We start from the raw sequence: 15,265 nt of genomic DNA, 5'->3' as shown, positions 1-15,265 counted from the left end.
GCTTCGCCATTGGCTGACAGCAACTTGTCAAGCCCGCCTATTCTGCATTTCTATTAGTCAGCTTGTTTATAGCCCGCGGTTGATTGGGCAAAATAACGAGCACTCAAATAAGGCCCGCCTATTCAGTGAAAAAACTGCTGATTGGCCAGTTGTACTTTCAGTCTTGTCACGAGGAATTGTTTTGATGATTTCATTGGATGAAGCGCAGCGACACATCAACAACCCTGAGGGGGACGTCCAGCTGCTGAACAAAGATATTTTGGTGGTATTAGACCAATGTTTTGTTTTGATTTTTTAAAGAATTTTACCTTGTTATGTATAAAGCAAACTAAAATGGATTATACTCCAGTACCCTTCATAAAGACATAGTATATTTACTCATCTACATGTATCTAACAGCTTTTTTTAACAATAATAATAATCACTTGGTTCACATAGTACTTCAGTAAAGAAGGGCTTTAACAGTGAAAAAGCAAGATACCCAGAAGGCAATATAACAACAACTGAGATTAAAACCAATAGTCTACAGTTTTGCAAAAATGCGAAACACACTGTCGATATTAATGAATGTTTAGTGCAGAATGACTGCACCTCAATATCATTCTGCTATAGTGGGGGAAACAGCTCTGGCTTGTTTGTACATTTTTAAACCAACAATCGTATTGGATGCAGCAAAGTGAAGGATGCTGCAACGGTGTCCCCTCAAAATAGTGAAGATGGAATTGTTTGGTGATTGCAGTTGTGCATCCACACTAACTACACACATTTACATGTACTTTCCTACACATAATTTGAAAGGTTAATGTCTACTATTTTGTACTACATATTGATTTAACTTGTCAGGCAGCATATTTGCTGTTATTGTTTTAGTTATTTGGGGTATTGGGTCCTGAGAGTTAATGTGCATGTTTTCTCTGTGCAAATGGTTGGTGACTCTGTTAATAAAATTACCATAAATTAAATTCTCGAAAACAAGTGTCACCAGAGCACTTCTTTACATGTATAGCTATGCATATCTTGCTGTGATAGAAAGAAAGAAGCATGAGCTTGTGTTGCCTAGAACACAGCATCTCACTTTTCATTTTCTTTTTACTATGAATTTATTTGAAAATGATGCAGTTATCAGGTTAAAAATCGAAAGATTTCTGGGTTGGGCTGAGCCCCTAACGTATTAAGAGTTTAACAACGCCCCTGACTTGGCTTATTGCACTGAAAACAGAAAACATATCTGTAATTCATCCTATATATTATATGGTAATTAAGAAGGAAATCTAGCGCTCAGTGCTTAATTTAAGCAGCTAAAAACTAACACTCATGTTAAAAATTTCAGTGTAAATTATTGATGAGGATCTAAATGTCAGCAACACCTTAAAAACAAAGCTAAACCGAGAAACTTTGTGTCCAAGCAAGATTTAGAAAAATTCATTAATATTTTCATTATTTATACAGTTAACTATTGTAATGCACTCATCATTGGCCTCTCCAAGTAGTCGATTAGACACTTGTTGCCACTAGAATACTGACAAACACCAAGAAAAGACAACACATTTTTCTGATTCTTGAATCCCTGCACCGGCTTCCAGGTGAATAAAGATTTGAATTTAAGGTCCTACTAATTGTCTTGATGGTCTGGACTCAAAACGTATCAGAGATACTATATGTTTGCTTAGTACATGCTTGGTATTTCTCTCAGATCAGAAGAGACTGGTCAGTCAGTGGAGCCCAGAGTTCAGGCCAGACATGATGAAATGGTATTTCATCATGTCTGTCTGTTGTGCTGCATGCTGCTAGAATCATCCATCCATCCATCCATTACCCATACAATGCTTAATCCTCACTAGGGTCATGGGGGGCTGGAGTCTATCTCAGCTGACTTAGGGTGAAGGCAGGGGACACCCTGGATAGATCACCAGTCTATCACAGAGCTACACATAGAGACAAACAATCACACTCACATTTACACCTATGGACAATTTAGAATTATCCGTTAATCTCAGTATGTTTTTGGACTGTGGGAGGAAGCTGGAGAACCCGGAGAAAACTCACTCATGCACAGGGAGAACATGCAAACTTTATGCAGAAAGATCCCAGGGGACCTGCTATTTTCTAGCTGCAAGGCAACAGTGCTAACCACCGAGCCACTGTGTAGCCTCCCGCTCTCAAAACATAGATTTACCCCAAATGCAACCATTTTGAAAAGTAAGTTAAAGGCAGTTAATTGCTCCACTGTTTTTCAAGAGTTTTTATTTGTCACATGCTAATACAGTACAGTCAGTGAAATGCAAAGTGACTGTTCCCAGGGCTGAGCAATAAGAGCAAGACATGATTCAAAACATTGTTTAATAATGTCATAACTAATGTGGAGTGAGAAGACTGTGAAACTAAAATGCAATGTACGTTGGTCAAAAGTTGTAGTCGTGTGTGTGTTATGTTTATGCATAACAGTGTGTGCATACATCTATATGTTATCAATCAATCAATCAATCAATCAATCAGGCTTTATCTATACAAATGAAAAGTACACAAAGGGCCTTACATATTAAATGAATAAAAAAAAGCAATAAAATCAATATATAAAATATTGCCGCACAAACACAATGTTGTAAATAAAGAATTTGATAAAACAGGCACCGAGGGAGGCTATCATAAACAAACACCAGAGGCAGGATCAGTCAAACTTGATAAAAGGAAAGCAAGAAAATAATCAGCAGGGAAGTGATAAAATGTAGATAAAATGGACTGAAATGTAACTCAAAATTAATAAATGCAAAGGTTAGAAAAATATTTTCAAAAATCAACTAATATAAGGTAGATAAAATAAACTTAATAAAATCTGTGTTAAAATATATTACACAGTAGCCTGGTCAAAACTGTTTGCACCTTTATCCTCTTAACTTTTAGTGTTTTGTATTTTATTATACACACGATCTTTTGCATAGTTTTACCTTTTGTCTTTTGCCATTGTTTCAGTCAAGAAGTTTTGATTATTCTCTGAAAAAAATGTGTGCACTTTACTCAACTTGTCTGTACAGTTGTTGTTTTTGTTTGTTGGTTTAATTTAATTTATTTATTTATTTAAATTTGGCTGTATTTTGCATTTTATCTTTTACATTCTTTACTTTGGCCTGTGAAGCACTTTGAATGACGCCAGTAAATAATTATTTACTATATAAATGAACTTGTTGGCCGGCGTGCTTGCTGTTACTTAATGATAAAGTTCGGATTTCTTTAACTGTTAGTTTATTTTCTGTTTGTCAAAATAAGCAGAGAGATTGCTGTTAGCGTACTTCTTTTTTTCGAAATCAGATATGAATCGATTTTTTTTTTCATTTCTTAACCACTTCCTTGACGTCACCGCGCATGCGGGTTCCTTTAAGGTTGCCACGGGTTACGGGCTCACATGTCAGAACGGGGAGAATTGACGTCAGTGACGGCCGCTGATTGGTCCTCGGCTGTATCCGGTGGGGCAGCGGTCCAGGGCTCGCGAAAAAAATCGAAGCGAGGAGGAGGATCTGGTAACGGTGCGTTTTGAGAAATATCCTACATCCCGAGTCGCTTATCGAGAGGCTCGGCAGGAATTTACACTTTCTTGTAAGTACCTGCACGGTTCGGTTTGGTGGAACATATGACCTCTGTATAGGTGAAATTTGTTTCCTCCGTCTCTCGTTTGTTTATGATAGAACTCAAGATGGCGTCATTGGAGAAGAGCTTTGCCTTTGCACGGAGCTAGCCAGCTAGGCATCAAACCAGACGCACAGTTTGACACTACGCAGGCCGAAAATAGTTTACGAAAAACACAAAACGTGTGTTTTTTAATCTGAACTGGTGTTTACTAGCTGTTAAATTTTTGGTTAGCTGGCATTTTAGCGTTATTTTGCTCGCCGTAAGTTACTTGACTGTAGCCGTCAGCCTTTTCGTGAAGCCTTCCTGACCTAGACGGTTACAGACAGGGCATTTCCTTCATACTGTCTCTAAAAGCGACAGCATTTCCTCAATTTGTACACCTTTTAATGCGTTATTACCAACCACTCTCCAACCTACTCTTTTGTCTCCGGTTCTCTAAGGTCATCGTGCATCGCGGTGTTTTCCCTAATTAAATTGACAGCCTGTTTTTTTTTAGTAGACAGCAGAGGTGATGCTGCACCGAAGAATTAACGTGTTATGTATATATTTAACCACCTAAGACATTCGAACTAATTAAGACTTGCCTATTACATAAGACATAAGAGCCCTGCTGGTTCTTGCCTGTAGCTCTTAAATTATACCAGCAGGTCCAAAACAGTATCATTTACCACTAAGTTATTCCTGTGGTAGGTTTAGATTAAACCCAGCCTGCCAAGTTTCCACCACGAGGGTAGTTAGTTGCATGAAGGCTGTGCCAGCTTCATCTTCGATAACATGGCTAGTAATCTCCCTTGGGCCTTGTCAGATTAGAAATTATCTGAATCCTATTATACTGATGCATGATACACTTGAAGGCACAGAATGGATTGCAGTTTTTGCTCCACAGGACTTGTTTACTCATTTACGCTTCTATAATGCACACATTGGCTGCAGCAGGGAATTAGAAGCATTAGAGGCCCTTCGTGTTTTAAACTGCACTGCTAGTTCAAGCTCGGTGTTATCTGAAGAAATTCATATCACAGGGTCTGATCAGATGATGTCAAATCCGTTATGCGATTTTGCTCAGCAGCAGCACTGTGGCCTGAAAATTTTCAAAGCTCAAGCATGTGCACTTGCTTTTATGGTTAGGCCTGTTTTACAGAGGATCGATTCACTGGCCTTCATTTAACCATTTGCCCAAATTTAGGCCTTGTGTGTAATAATTGGTTGACTGTAGCCAGCTGCTCTGTCTGTGATGGGTGGTTTTATTCAGTCTAATGAAAACAGTTTTGTGTAAACAAACCCATGACAGACAGCATGCCTGTCTTAGTTTTGTTGTTTGTTGTCAGATATGTGTGATCACATCATATGACCAGTTTTCGCTACTGATATTTAGGAGCTCCAGGCTCCATAGTGACAAAACAACACCCCACCTCTCTGTGCCTTCTCACTCTGGTTCTATTTTTCTCACATTTCTGTCTGTCCATTTCTCATCCTGACACACAGACACTTTTACTCCATGTCACTCTCTGTTCACCCATCGAGTTCATGTTGTACGGACATGGTCTGACGTCATGCTCCTTTCCCCCCCCCAACACAAAGGTTAGAGGTCACAGAGCAGGGTTGCGGTTGTCGTCATGGCATCTGGAAGTACGAGCAGCGAGGAGGAACGGAGCCTGAGGGAGTGTGAGCAGTACGTGCAGAAACACAACATTCAACAGCTGCTGAAGGACTGCATTGTCCAGCTGTGTACTTCCAGGCCAGACAGGCCCATGGCCTTCCTCAGGGAGTACTTCGAGAGGCTGGAGAAGGTTAGTGTGTGTGTGTGTGTGTATATGTGTGCGTGTGTATGTATATTTTGCTTACTGTGTCTTAAATGAACATGTGTCTACATTTTTGTTATACATATTTGTGTCTTAGAACAGGGTTTGGTTGAGAAATATGTAGCAAAAGGTGAAAATTGCAGCATTAAAAGCAAAGTAATTAGCTGTCAAACTAATATGATGATGATAATTATATGGTTTCCTCAAACACTACATACACATGCTTTGCACAACATTTTGAACTTGCAAAGTGTAAATATACACTTGGGATTGGGCTTGCAGAAGCCATGTTCAAATCTGGATGCTACATTTACTATAAATATCTATAAATGAGGCAAAATCTGTGATGCCTGACTTAAATGATGCCTTCAATTGAAACATACAGCTGCATAAACAATAGAAATGTCACGTTTCTACTGTTACTATGAATTGTTTGCAAAAAAAGTGGTATCTGGAGCCAGAACATTGAATCATAACTACTTAGTCTTTTATTCTTTCCATTTTAGTCTTCTGCAGCTGCAGTCCAGATTAAGTATTTCAACAGTTGCACTTTTTTAAAAAATTCTTCGGACTGTGTTTCAACACATTTGGTTTTAAATAAACAAATGGATCCTTTGTCAAAATGCTAAGTCTAAGCTTTGATTTGAGAAGGTTTATGTCACTGCTGGAAGAACTGTGTGTGAAATATAGCTGTTTTAAAACATAGTGTCTGAATTGCAAGAATTCAAAAGTAATTGGGCTTAGATTCTAAAAGTTTCTTAAGGTGTGTTGTTTTAATGTTTGTTAGGTTGATGGTTTACCATGATTGACAGTTGGGTACATTTTATGAAAGCAGGTGCACTCAGGGAAACAAGAAAACAGGAAATGTCCAGGTAGATTGAGAAAGTCTTTGTGATTAAAATCATGTGCATGATGACGAAAGACACATTCATGACTGCACAGCAAGTCAACACTTCCTTGCAGGATATAGGGGAATGTGTTTCCTTGTTAATGATGAAGATAATATTTCATGACCTGAAGCTCAGAGGTTTTACTACAAGATGCAAACCCAAGCCTCAGAAACAGAAATGGTAGGTTGCAGTTTACAAAGAGAAACCAGTAGAGTTCAGGAACAACATTCTGTGGGCCGATGAAGCAAAAATGAACCTCTATCAAAATGACAACAAGAGAGAAATGTGACTTGCGGACATATGTCAGCCACTGGAACTGGAACAATGGAATTTATTGATGATTTCCCTGCTGACAGTTGCAGCAGAATGAATGCAGAGGTACATAGGAGGTTTCTGTGTGTTTAGATTCACCCAAATTTATCAGAGCTCATTTACCGAGTCAATCACCTGATTTCAGTTCAGCTGAGCTGCATTCCAAGTTAACCCTCTGAACACCAAGCAGTTTCTGGGTGTTTATTTAGTCCTGTCACATTTTTATTCACTGTAGGCTAATATTTCACTTCCATATAATGCCCTGCACCTCTGTGGCAACAGTACAATTATGGCTAGAAGAAGAGAGGACTCAGAAATGTCTTATGTGCAGTACAACAAAATTAAAATGCCATAAATTGTGAAAAGAAAAGAATTTAAGTTGAATTTCTGTGGGTATTTGTTTAATAAATTGAGTAAAATCTAGAATCAGCATTCATTTTTTCCAAATCCCTTCTCATGTTACCAATACTGAATAAAGTGGTGGCTGTACATACTATAGATATTTTACTAATTGCATTTTTAATTTGTATCCTAAACTTTTCTCCTGCCTGCTTCATGTAAAAGCAGCCTGACGTTGAGTGTCTGAATTTTGTCCCAATAAGTTTTGGTCACTGCTGAGTATCTATTGCGTTGTTGACTGCGATGAGGAGAGCAGACTTTGAAAAAAATGAAATCTGATAGGTGCAAATAGTTTATTTTTGACGATTTTCCTTCAATGCGGCCTGCAGAATAATGTGATTGTGAGAATAAAGTTATTTTGATGAAATTTCAAGATTAGATTTGGTTAATTTTTCTAGTGGAGCTGTGTGTCACACATGATTAGGTCAAGGATGCCATGAAATTTAAAATCCCAGGATTCTTTCCATTTTCAGAGTTTGTGACTAAATGGTGTGATTTCAACGACACCCAGACAGTTTCTTTGTGTAGTTTTGTAAATCGACTCAAAGTAAGACTTAATGTACTGTCTTTTATTTTCCATTAAGAGCAAGTAATATTTTCCAAATACAATCTGGACTGTAGGAATTTTGTGGGATGCCGGTGCTCCTCTCCCAGCCTGACTCTGTCCCCTCTGTCCTTTCTAGGAGGAGGCCAAGCAGATCCAGAACCAGCAGAAGGCCAGCAGTTCCCGTTCAGACTCACGCGATGAGGAGGTGTCTCCGCCCATGAACCCTGTGGTGAAGGGGCGCCGGCGGAGAGGAGCCTTCAGTGCGGAGGTTTACACGGAGGAGGATGCAGCCTCGTATGTCAGAAAGGTAGACACAGACACGCCTGCGAAGAGCTGTGACACTTGTTTCTACACCAAGATATATTTTAAAGACCATTTTCACACCTGTTTCATCCTTTTTTCTAAGGTCATTCCAAAAGACTACAAAACAATGGCTGCCTTGGCCAAAGCTATTGAAAAGAATGTGCTCTTCTCACACCTGGATGACAATGAGAGGAGGTACCGGTCTTAAATAGAGTTTGTTTTTACAGTTTTATAAATGAAATGTGGACGTTCGGCTGATAAACTCACCAATCTGTTCTTCTCCAGTGACATATTTGATGCAATGTTTCCAGTCACCTATATTGCTGGGGAAACAGTCATTCTGCAGGGTAGGATTACATCTTTGAGTTTAGTTGGACAAATATTAATCCAAATTGCAGCATGTGTTTGCGCGATTCTCACAGTACTGTTCTCTGCCCACAGGTGATGAAGGTGACAATTTCTATGTTATCGACCAAGGGGAGATGGATGTGAGTGTTAACAAAAACATAATATTTTTCCACAAAATATTTGAGCTTTTTTTGTCCCCTTTGAAATGTAATATTTTATACCCTTTCAATCTGACAGGTGTATGTGAACAATGAATGGGTGACCAGCATTGGGGAGGGAGGCAGCTTTGGAGAGCTGGCACTGATCTACGGCACCCCGAGGGCAGCTACAGTCAGAGCCAAGACCAACGTTAAACTGTGGGGCATCGACAGAGACAGCTACAGGAGAATACTTATGGTGAGGAGACGTGTTACTGTAGCTCTGTTCATAACGTTTGATGGGATGTTTTTAATCTGTTCTTGTATTACAGTTTTGTTGCTGTAACAACTTAATTACCCCAAAGTGGTTGTCTGATTTCCGTTTAATGTGATACCTAGGCGTGGCATCTTTCTTATTTTCTTACTTGTCAACAAATAGGTAGCAATGTTTGGTTTAATTTTATTAGTTTTTACTACTAATAAAATGTCTTTCTCTTCAGGGAAGCACTTTGAGAAAGAGGAAGATGTACGAGGAATTCCTCAGGAAAGTGTCCATTTTAGGTGGGTTCATTTCTTAAAAAAATCTGCCTCATCCCAAAACTTAAAAATAGAAAAAGAGACGCTCATTATTTGTGTTTGGTGCTGAGATTAAAATAGTCTGCAAGCACATGTAAAAATAACTCAACTTCAAACAGAGCCAGTAGCAGGTTCAACCATTCAAAAGAGACTTTTTTTCAAAGGTGTCTGTCTGCTGAAAACTTTCTTGTGTTCTCCTGCTCAGAGTCTCTTGACAAATGGGAGCGTCTCACAGTCGCCGATGCCTTGGAGCCCGTGCAGTTTGAGGACGGACAGAAGATTGTTGTGCAGGGAGAACCTGGAGATGAGTTCTTCATCATTTTGGAGGTATCCATTTGATTAACAACTCTGTCTTTCTCACACACACACACACACACACACACACGTCTTCATACAGGCAAGAGTTTGTTTTTTTTAAATTGAAGCTTTCCATTGTTGGTTTGATTATTTAATCAACTCTGTAATTGGCTGTTATATGAAAGAGTTTACAATCTCTTTAATTTACATATGCTTTAATACTATTTCAGACTTTTCATTGTTGGATGATTTTCCACACATGCATGCCCTCTTGTGGTGATGTTAAAATATTGCCTACCTGCCAACAAGCTGACATGTTTAGTCCAATGAGAGATTTCTTTATCGACAGAAAATTAATTATTTTGATGTTAAAAACAATAAATTGTAACAATATGCTGTATTCCAGCTCCAGTTTCTAAGGGTATGTTCACACTTGGCAGGTTTGGTTCAATTAAAATGAACTCCGGTTGTGAATGGCTCTGTTAGCGCTGTTCAATTCAACAAGTGTGAACGCTGCCATCTGAACCTCCAAGTTTTTTGTTTAAGTTTTATGATATTTTAGAAAATAAATTAAAATAAGAAAATAATGAGCAGATTAACCAATCATGGAAACAATTGTTAGTTCCAACCCTAATTTGATCAAATTATTCAAAATTCATAAAATAAAATACTATATTTACTCCCACTTAAAGGTTTTAAACTACTAACATTTAAAATGTCACTAAATTATCAGTATATTTGCACTTTTGCCAAGAACCTGGTTATTTTCTTTTTTTTTAGTTTAAATAATGTGCAGCTAATGCAGAATTTGTAATGCTTTAATGACTTAATGCAGGATGTGTCATGAATGATCAAGAATTTAAATCAAATTATTCCATATTATAAAGTGCTACTAGTTCCCTCAAGCCCATTTTGATATCATCAGATGCATTGTTTCTTCATTTCCTTTTTCTAAAATGCACTTTTATTTGAAATGATGTTTACTTCTGCTAGAAATGCTCAGGAAACTGAAGCTGATGTGTGTGTTTGTGTTCTTTAGGGTTCTGCAGCTGTGTTGCAGCGTCGCTCAGAGAACGAGGAGTTTGTGGAAGTTGGGAGATTAGGACCATCAGACTACTTTGGTAAAGATTATCACAGTAGTCTTTTATTTCATTCACTATTCATTAATGTTATTCTGTTTTAAATAATAGAAAGGGAAGAAGGTGGACTAGCGCCATTTAATGTGACAAAAAAATGCTTTTTATGTCTATGGCCCATTATAGAAATGATTTGAAAGAATGTGATTGTTAATAAATATTACAGAATTTTATTTATTTTATGTTTTGGATATAGGTTAAAATGCATTAATGGTCAGCCATACCAGAATTAGATTATTAGAGCCTTTTTTTCTTTCTTTCTTTTTTTTTTTAAATTTTTAAGAATTGCTCTTGAAATTTTTTCCTCTACTTCAGAAGTCTTCACATTTGCCTGAACCTAAAAAGAAACAGAAATGTACGATGCAGAAGTGAACCCAGCCTGTCTGTCATTTAAAAAATGTGCAGAACTGAGACATGTTGGATCTGAACTCAGCTGGGAGACACTGATTTGTCGAGATGATTATGAGTTAATGTTAAGTTACAAATTGTCAAAATGCAAAAGCGTTACATGTAATGTAATGTAACCCGGTTGTGTGTTTTCTGTTATTCCTGAATGAATAGCTGATTGAAACAACGTGGCTAATCTAACCCATAGTCCAGAGTAATAATCTGCTTACTGTCACAGTGCTAGATGACAGAATCAGATTTGCAGTTTTGCTGAATCTTGCATGGTAAAGATAACTTTATCCGTTTGCCTTTTGAACTATAGCATTTTCTTATTCATTGCTACAGCTACTAGCATTATTATTGTTATTATTTTAGTGTCCATGGTGTATTTTCATGCATATTTTTGAAGGGTCCTATTAAAAAAACATGATTGGAAATAGCTACTTTGAAAGAGCTCTTTACACTCACTTGAGGTTGCTTTGGACTGTTTAGAAAATGAGTTAATGCACATCATGAGAGATGGAAACACCTTCATTTAAATACGCTGTACCATAGTGACCATTTAATTCATTTAATTCACGTCACTGATTTTTTTTCCACTTCATTCACCAACAGCATTGAAATTGATTGAAATAATTTATTTGATTCTTCTTCTTCTTCAAGGTGTTTCACACACAGCTAGTTTTGCTACACTCATGTGTAATGTATTGTATACCACCACCTTCTGATGATGCTACCCAGCCAAGCTTATCCACTCCAAAGCATTTTATTTCACTTCAAATTCACTTCATAGCTCCGAAGAAACAGGGCTACTGTTGAACGTTACACAGAACTTCTGTCATGTTCTGAACTGATCACTGCTGGATCTTGTTAGATCCACTCTGGTGTTGAGCTACACATGATGTTAAATGGAACTGGAACGTGTCATAATAGAAGAGGAACCTAACTGACATGGATCTGAACCTGTACAGGTCCAAGTTCGGGTCTCAGACCCTCAGGTTTTAGGTTGTATTTCAGAATGTAGAAAAGAATACCTTGCAGGAATTCTGCATCTGTGGTACTGGGGGATTTCTGGTTTTTGAGATTCAAATATGTGATTTTGTTTCTGCGTTTTCCAGGTGAGATCGCTCTGCTGATGAACCGCCCCCGTGCTGCCACTGTGGTCGCCCGCGGCCCCCTCAAGTGCGTCAAGCTCGACCGGCCTCGCTTCGAGCGTGTTCTGGGCCCCTGCTCAGACATACTCAAACGTAACATCCAACAGTACAACAGCTTCGTGTCGCTGTCTGTCTGAGGGAGCCGCCCTCCTCATCCTCTTCCTCTCCTCACACCCTTCACCTTCCTCTCCTTTCAGACCCAGGGTCCACCAATGCAATTTGCTTTTTGTCACTTTCTTCTTGGTTCTGTTTGCTTCCCCCCCCTCCCTTCTTTGTTTTTCCATGCACAGATCATTTTGTTGTTACCACACGTCACGCAGAGGTGACTTTTAGCCATTCACCAGCGCTTGTACCAGCTGCTGTATGCTACCTTGTAGGCACAGTTACATCACATGTTACTTATGTTATAAATGTATTTGCTGGTTATGCTTTCTTTTAAAACACAGAGCAGGAGATTCTGAAAGATTTTAGGGTCTCAGACTGATGAGACAGACAATCAGACTTTACATGGCGCTTTTGGTGAATTTGTTACAGATTTCTGTTGTAGATTGAAGTGAAGACTGCTTATTCCCCGTTTACGAGTTTCCTTTTTGACATCAGTTAGCATAAATAGACACACAGAGTAGAGCAGAACCTAGAAACCATAGAAGGCAGGAAGAATATGGATTGCAGCCGTTCATAGGTTTCAGCTGTAATATGATGCTCCATTTTTTTCGGTTACCTTTTGATTGGTATGATGAGACAATGACGTGTCTGTTTTGCTTAGTTTGAGAGAGCTTGTACAACTTTAAGATTTTTTATTGTGCAGCTACCAGGCTAGTGCCAAATGTTGATTAATGTCACAATGCAAAGATGCATAGCCGTGGAAATGCAGTGCGTGTTCTGTTCCCTGACTATTCGGAGCTCTGGCGGGAGGTAGTTATCACCCTTATTGTCCTTTTACTCGATAGAACGACCATACAAGAACTGCCTTGACTACTCTGAGGAAAAAATATAAATAAAAAGAAAGGAAAAAAAGAGTATTAAGTGTATTTCAGTATTCAGTTTATTTAGTATATACCAAATAACTTGGTCACTCTTCTGCTATGGTTTGTAATCTAAAATGTTATCATAGTATAGTTAAAATGATCATAGTTATTATCATTGACTAAATGATAAACTTATGGTTTGGAGTGATGGTGATCTTTAAAAAAAATATGTTTGTCTTTTGTAAACACTTATTTTTCCATAAATTCTATTTTAGGTGTCCAGTGCCACAAAGTAAATAAATGCTTCTTGTCAACTGACAAAACAGTATGTAATTGTATTGTGTAAAATGTCATGGGTTTTTAAAATAGATCAAAAGGGTCAATTGCAGGTTTATTGAAGTGAAGAAAAAAAAACTTAACTAGACGGATTTTCAGGACATCTGAAGTATTTATGTATCAAAGCTTCACGTGGGCAAGCTGGTGGGCAGAGCGAGCAGATATTTATTTCAAACTAGTGTCATTGCTTATTGCCTATTTGAAAAGGTGGCTGTCTTTTCATCAGAGTAGCTTGTGACCTGTTCTCTATGCTTACATGGCATGATGTTTTAGGCATCCAGTGATCTGGTATGAATGGAAGCGTGTATTAAAAAGCCTGCAGCTTCGTACAGAAGCAGGAACTTTTGTCAGATATTTGATTTGTTACTCCCTCGCTTAACTGCTTCATGACTATTTAGATAGCATAAAATGTTTTCTTTCTTATTCTTTTTTTTTCCACAAAAGATCTTTACCAAAATCACACAATGTTCTGGATTATAGGCTTAACTCTTCATTCCTGCCTCACTTGTCTGTTATCAGAAATGATCTGTTTCGTCTCATTCAGAGCACCTGTATGCGCTTAGAATTGAGATGTTCGTTTGTACGTCCCAAAAAAGGTTTGATTTTTGGTGCCGATTGCAGGGTAGTCAGGTTGGTGAGAAGACCTTTTTCTTAATGGATATGAGTATACGTTTCCTCACACTTAAACTGATCATCTGTTCCCCCCTAACCCTCAGGTTATCCTTGTGGATGTGGTGACATGTGGATTTGTGTCCATTAACAGCACATCCTGTTTATCCAGATCCACAGGACGTGACTCCGTTAGGGGCGAGGGTTTCACCTTTGTCAAGTTTTCATGTAAATAGCTGCGTCATCGGTTTTAGTCCAAAATGTTTCTAGCCACACTGCAATCGTCCCGGTTTGCCTTAGCTTACCTAACCTGGGCTTACAGTAGTAGTCAGTCACTCCTGCTAGCCCGACCTTCAGTGAGTTTGTTTGGCCTGCAGCGCAGAGAGCTGCGGCCATCAGAGGACCATTCTTTTTCTATTCTACCCTGTATTTAGTTTGACCTCCTGTATGTGCAAAGATGTTTATCCTTTTGGTATAGATTGTTCCAGATGGCAGTTTAAGCAATAAAAAAGTAAAAAATTATCCAGCTTTGTCTCAGACGTCGTTCTTTTCTTGAGTGGATTTTACTTGGAACACTTTGTCAAGTAGAACAGGGGACTTGAGCACAATTCATAACCTTTTGTTGTGCAAACAGACTCTATAGAGCAGGGGTAGTCAACACGGTGCCCGCGGGCGCCTGGTTGCCCGCAGAGACCATGTGAGTTGCCCACCACACCTATTCTAAAAATAACTAGTCACCATGAAATTCCTTATAAAAAATTATAGTTGCTGTTCTTTTTAAATCAAAAATACTTACATTAATACAGATTTTAAATTACAATATTTATTATAATTTTTTTTTTTTTTTTTAACAAAAATGTCTTCGGTGTAAATGAACTCTGACCGTGTCCGAGTCAAAGTTCACTGCGCATGTCAAACCACCACGTCACTGCTGATGCGTCCGGACGCAGACACTTTGGGAAGATAGATGTGGTTTTTACCCCCAAAACATGACAGACAAGTGAAAGAGAAAACATTATTTTCTCGATGACTGGGAGGAAGAGTTCGTTTTCACGACAGTGAAAGATAAATGTGTGTGTCCTATTTGCGGGGCGACTATTGCGTCGGCAAAGCGGCACAATGTGGAGAGATGCTACTTTAGCCGCTACAAAGCTTCCATGCTAACTAGCCACCTGGTAGCGCACATAGACTGTATGCGCACTACGGACAGGAAAAGCCTGGGACTTAAAGGCAGCTTTGACATCTACAACGCGGCGAAAAGTTTCTCCGTGGAGAAAAATGTACCATTAGAAAAGCTTGTTTCATTGACGACAGATGGGGCTCCTCCATGACGGGTCGCCATGCAGGCTTCATTGTACGATGCAGAGGTGATCCAGACTTCCCAACATTCCTACATTACCACTGCATCATTCACCAGCAGGACATATGTATGTACAAAAG

The 15,265-nt window shown here is 38.7% G+C and overlaps 1 protein-coding gene across 1 annotated transcript; it reads left to right on the top strand.

The window, feature by feature from the left end:
* The first annotated feature begins 3,436 nt into the window (after positions 1 to 3,436).
* On the top strand, positions 3,437 to 14,347 carry LOC111578316 (cAMP-dependent protein kinase type I-alpha regulatory subunit). The gene is made up of 11 exons (XM_023285003.3): positions 3,437 to 3,591; positions 5,206 to 5,414; positions 7,711 to 7,881; positions 7,981 to 8,072; positions 8,163 to 8,224; positions 8,319 to 8,365; positions 8,463 to 8,621; positions 8,863 to 8,923; positions 9,144 to 9,265; positions 10,275 to 10,356; positions 11,877 to 14,347. The coding sequence occupies exons 2-11, from the start codon at positions 5,241 to 5,243 to the stop codon at positions 12,047 to 12,049; spliced, it is 1,143 nt and encodes a 380-aa protein (XP_023140771.1). The 5' UTR covers positions 3,437 to 3,591; positions 5,206 to 5,240; the 3' UTR covers positions 12,050 to 14,347.
* The last annotated feature ends 918 nt before the right edge of the window (positions 14,348 to 15,265 follow it).

The sequence above is a fragment of the Amphiprion ocellaris genome, chromosome 18 (assembly GCF_022539595.1).
Source record: "Amphiprion ocellaris isolate individual 3 ecotype Okinawa chromosome 18, ASM2253959v1, whole genome shotgun sequence".
NCBI classification, from domain to species: Eukaryota; Metazoa; Chordata; class Actinopteri; family Pomacentridae; genus Amphiprion; species Amphiprion ocellaris.
Note: the sequence above shows the minus strand (reverse complement) of the source record. Positions and strands in the feature narration are given on the sequence as shown.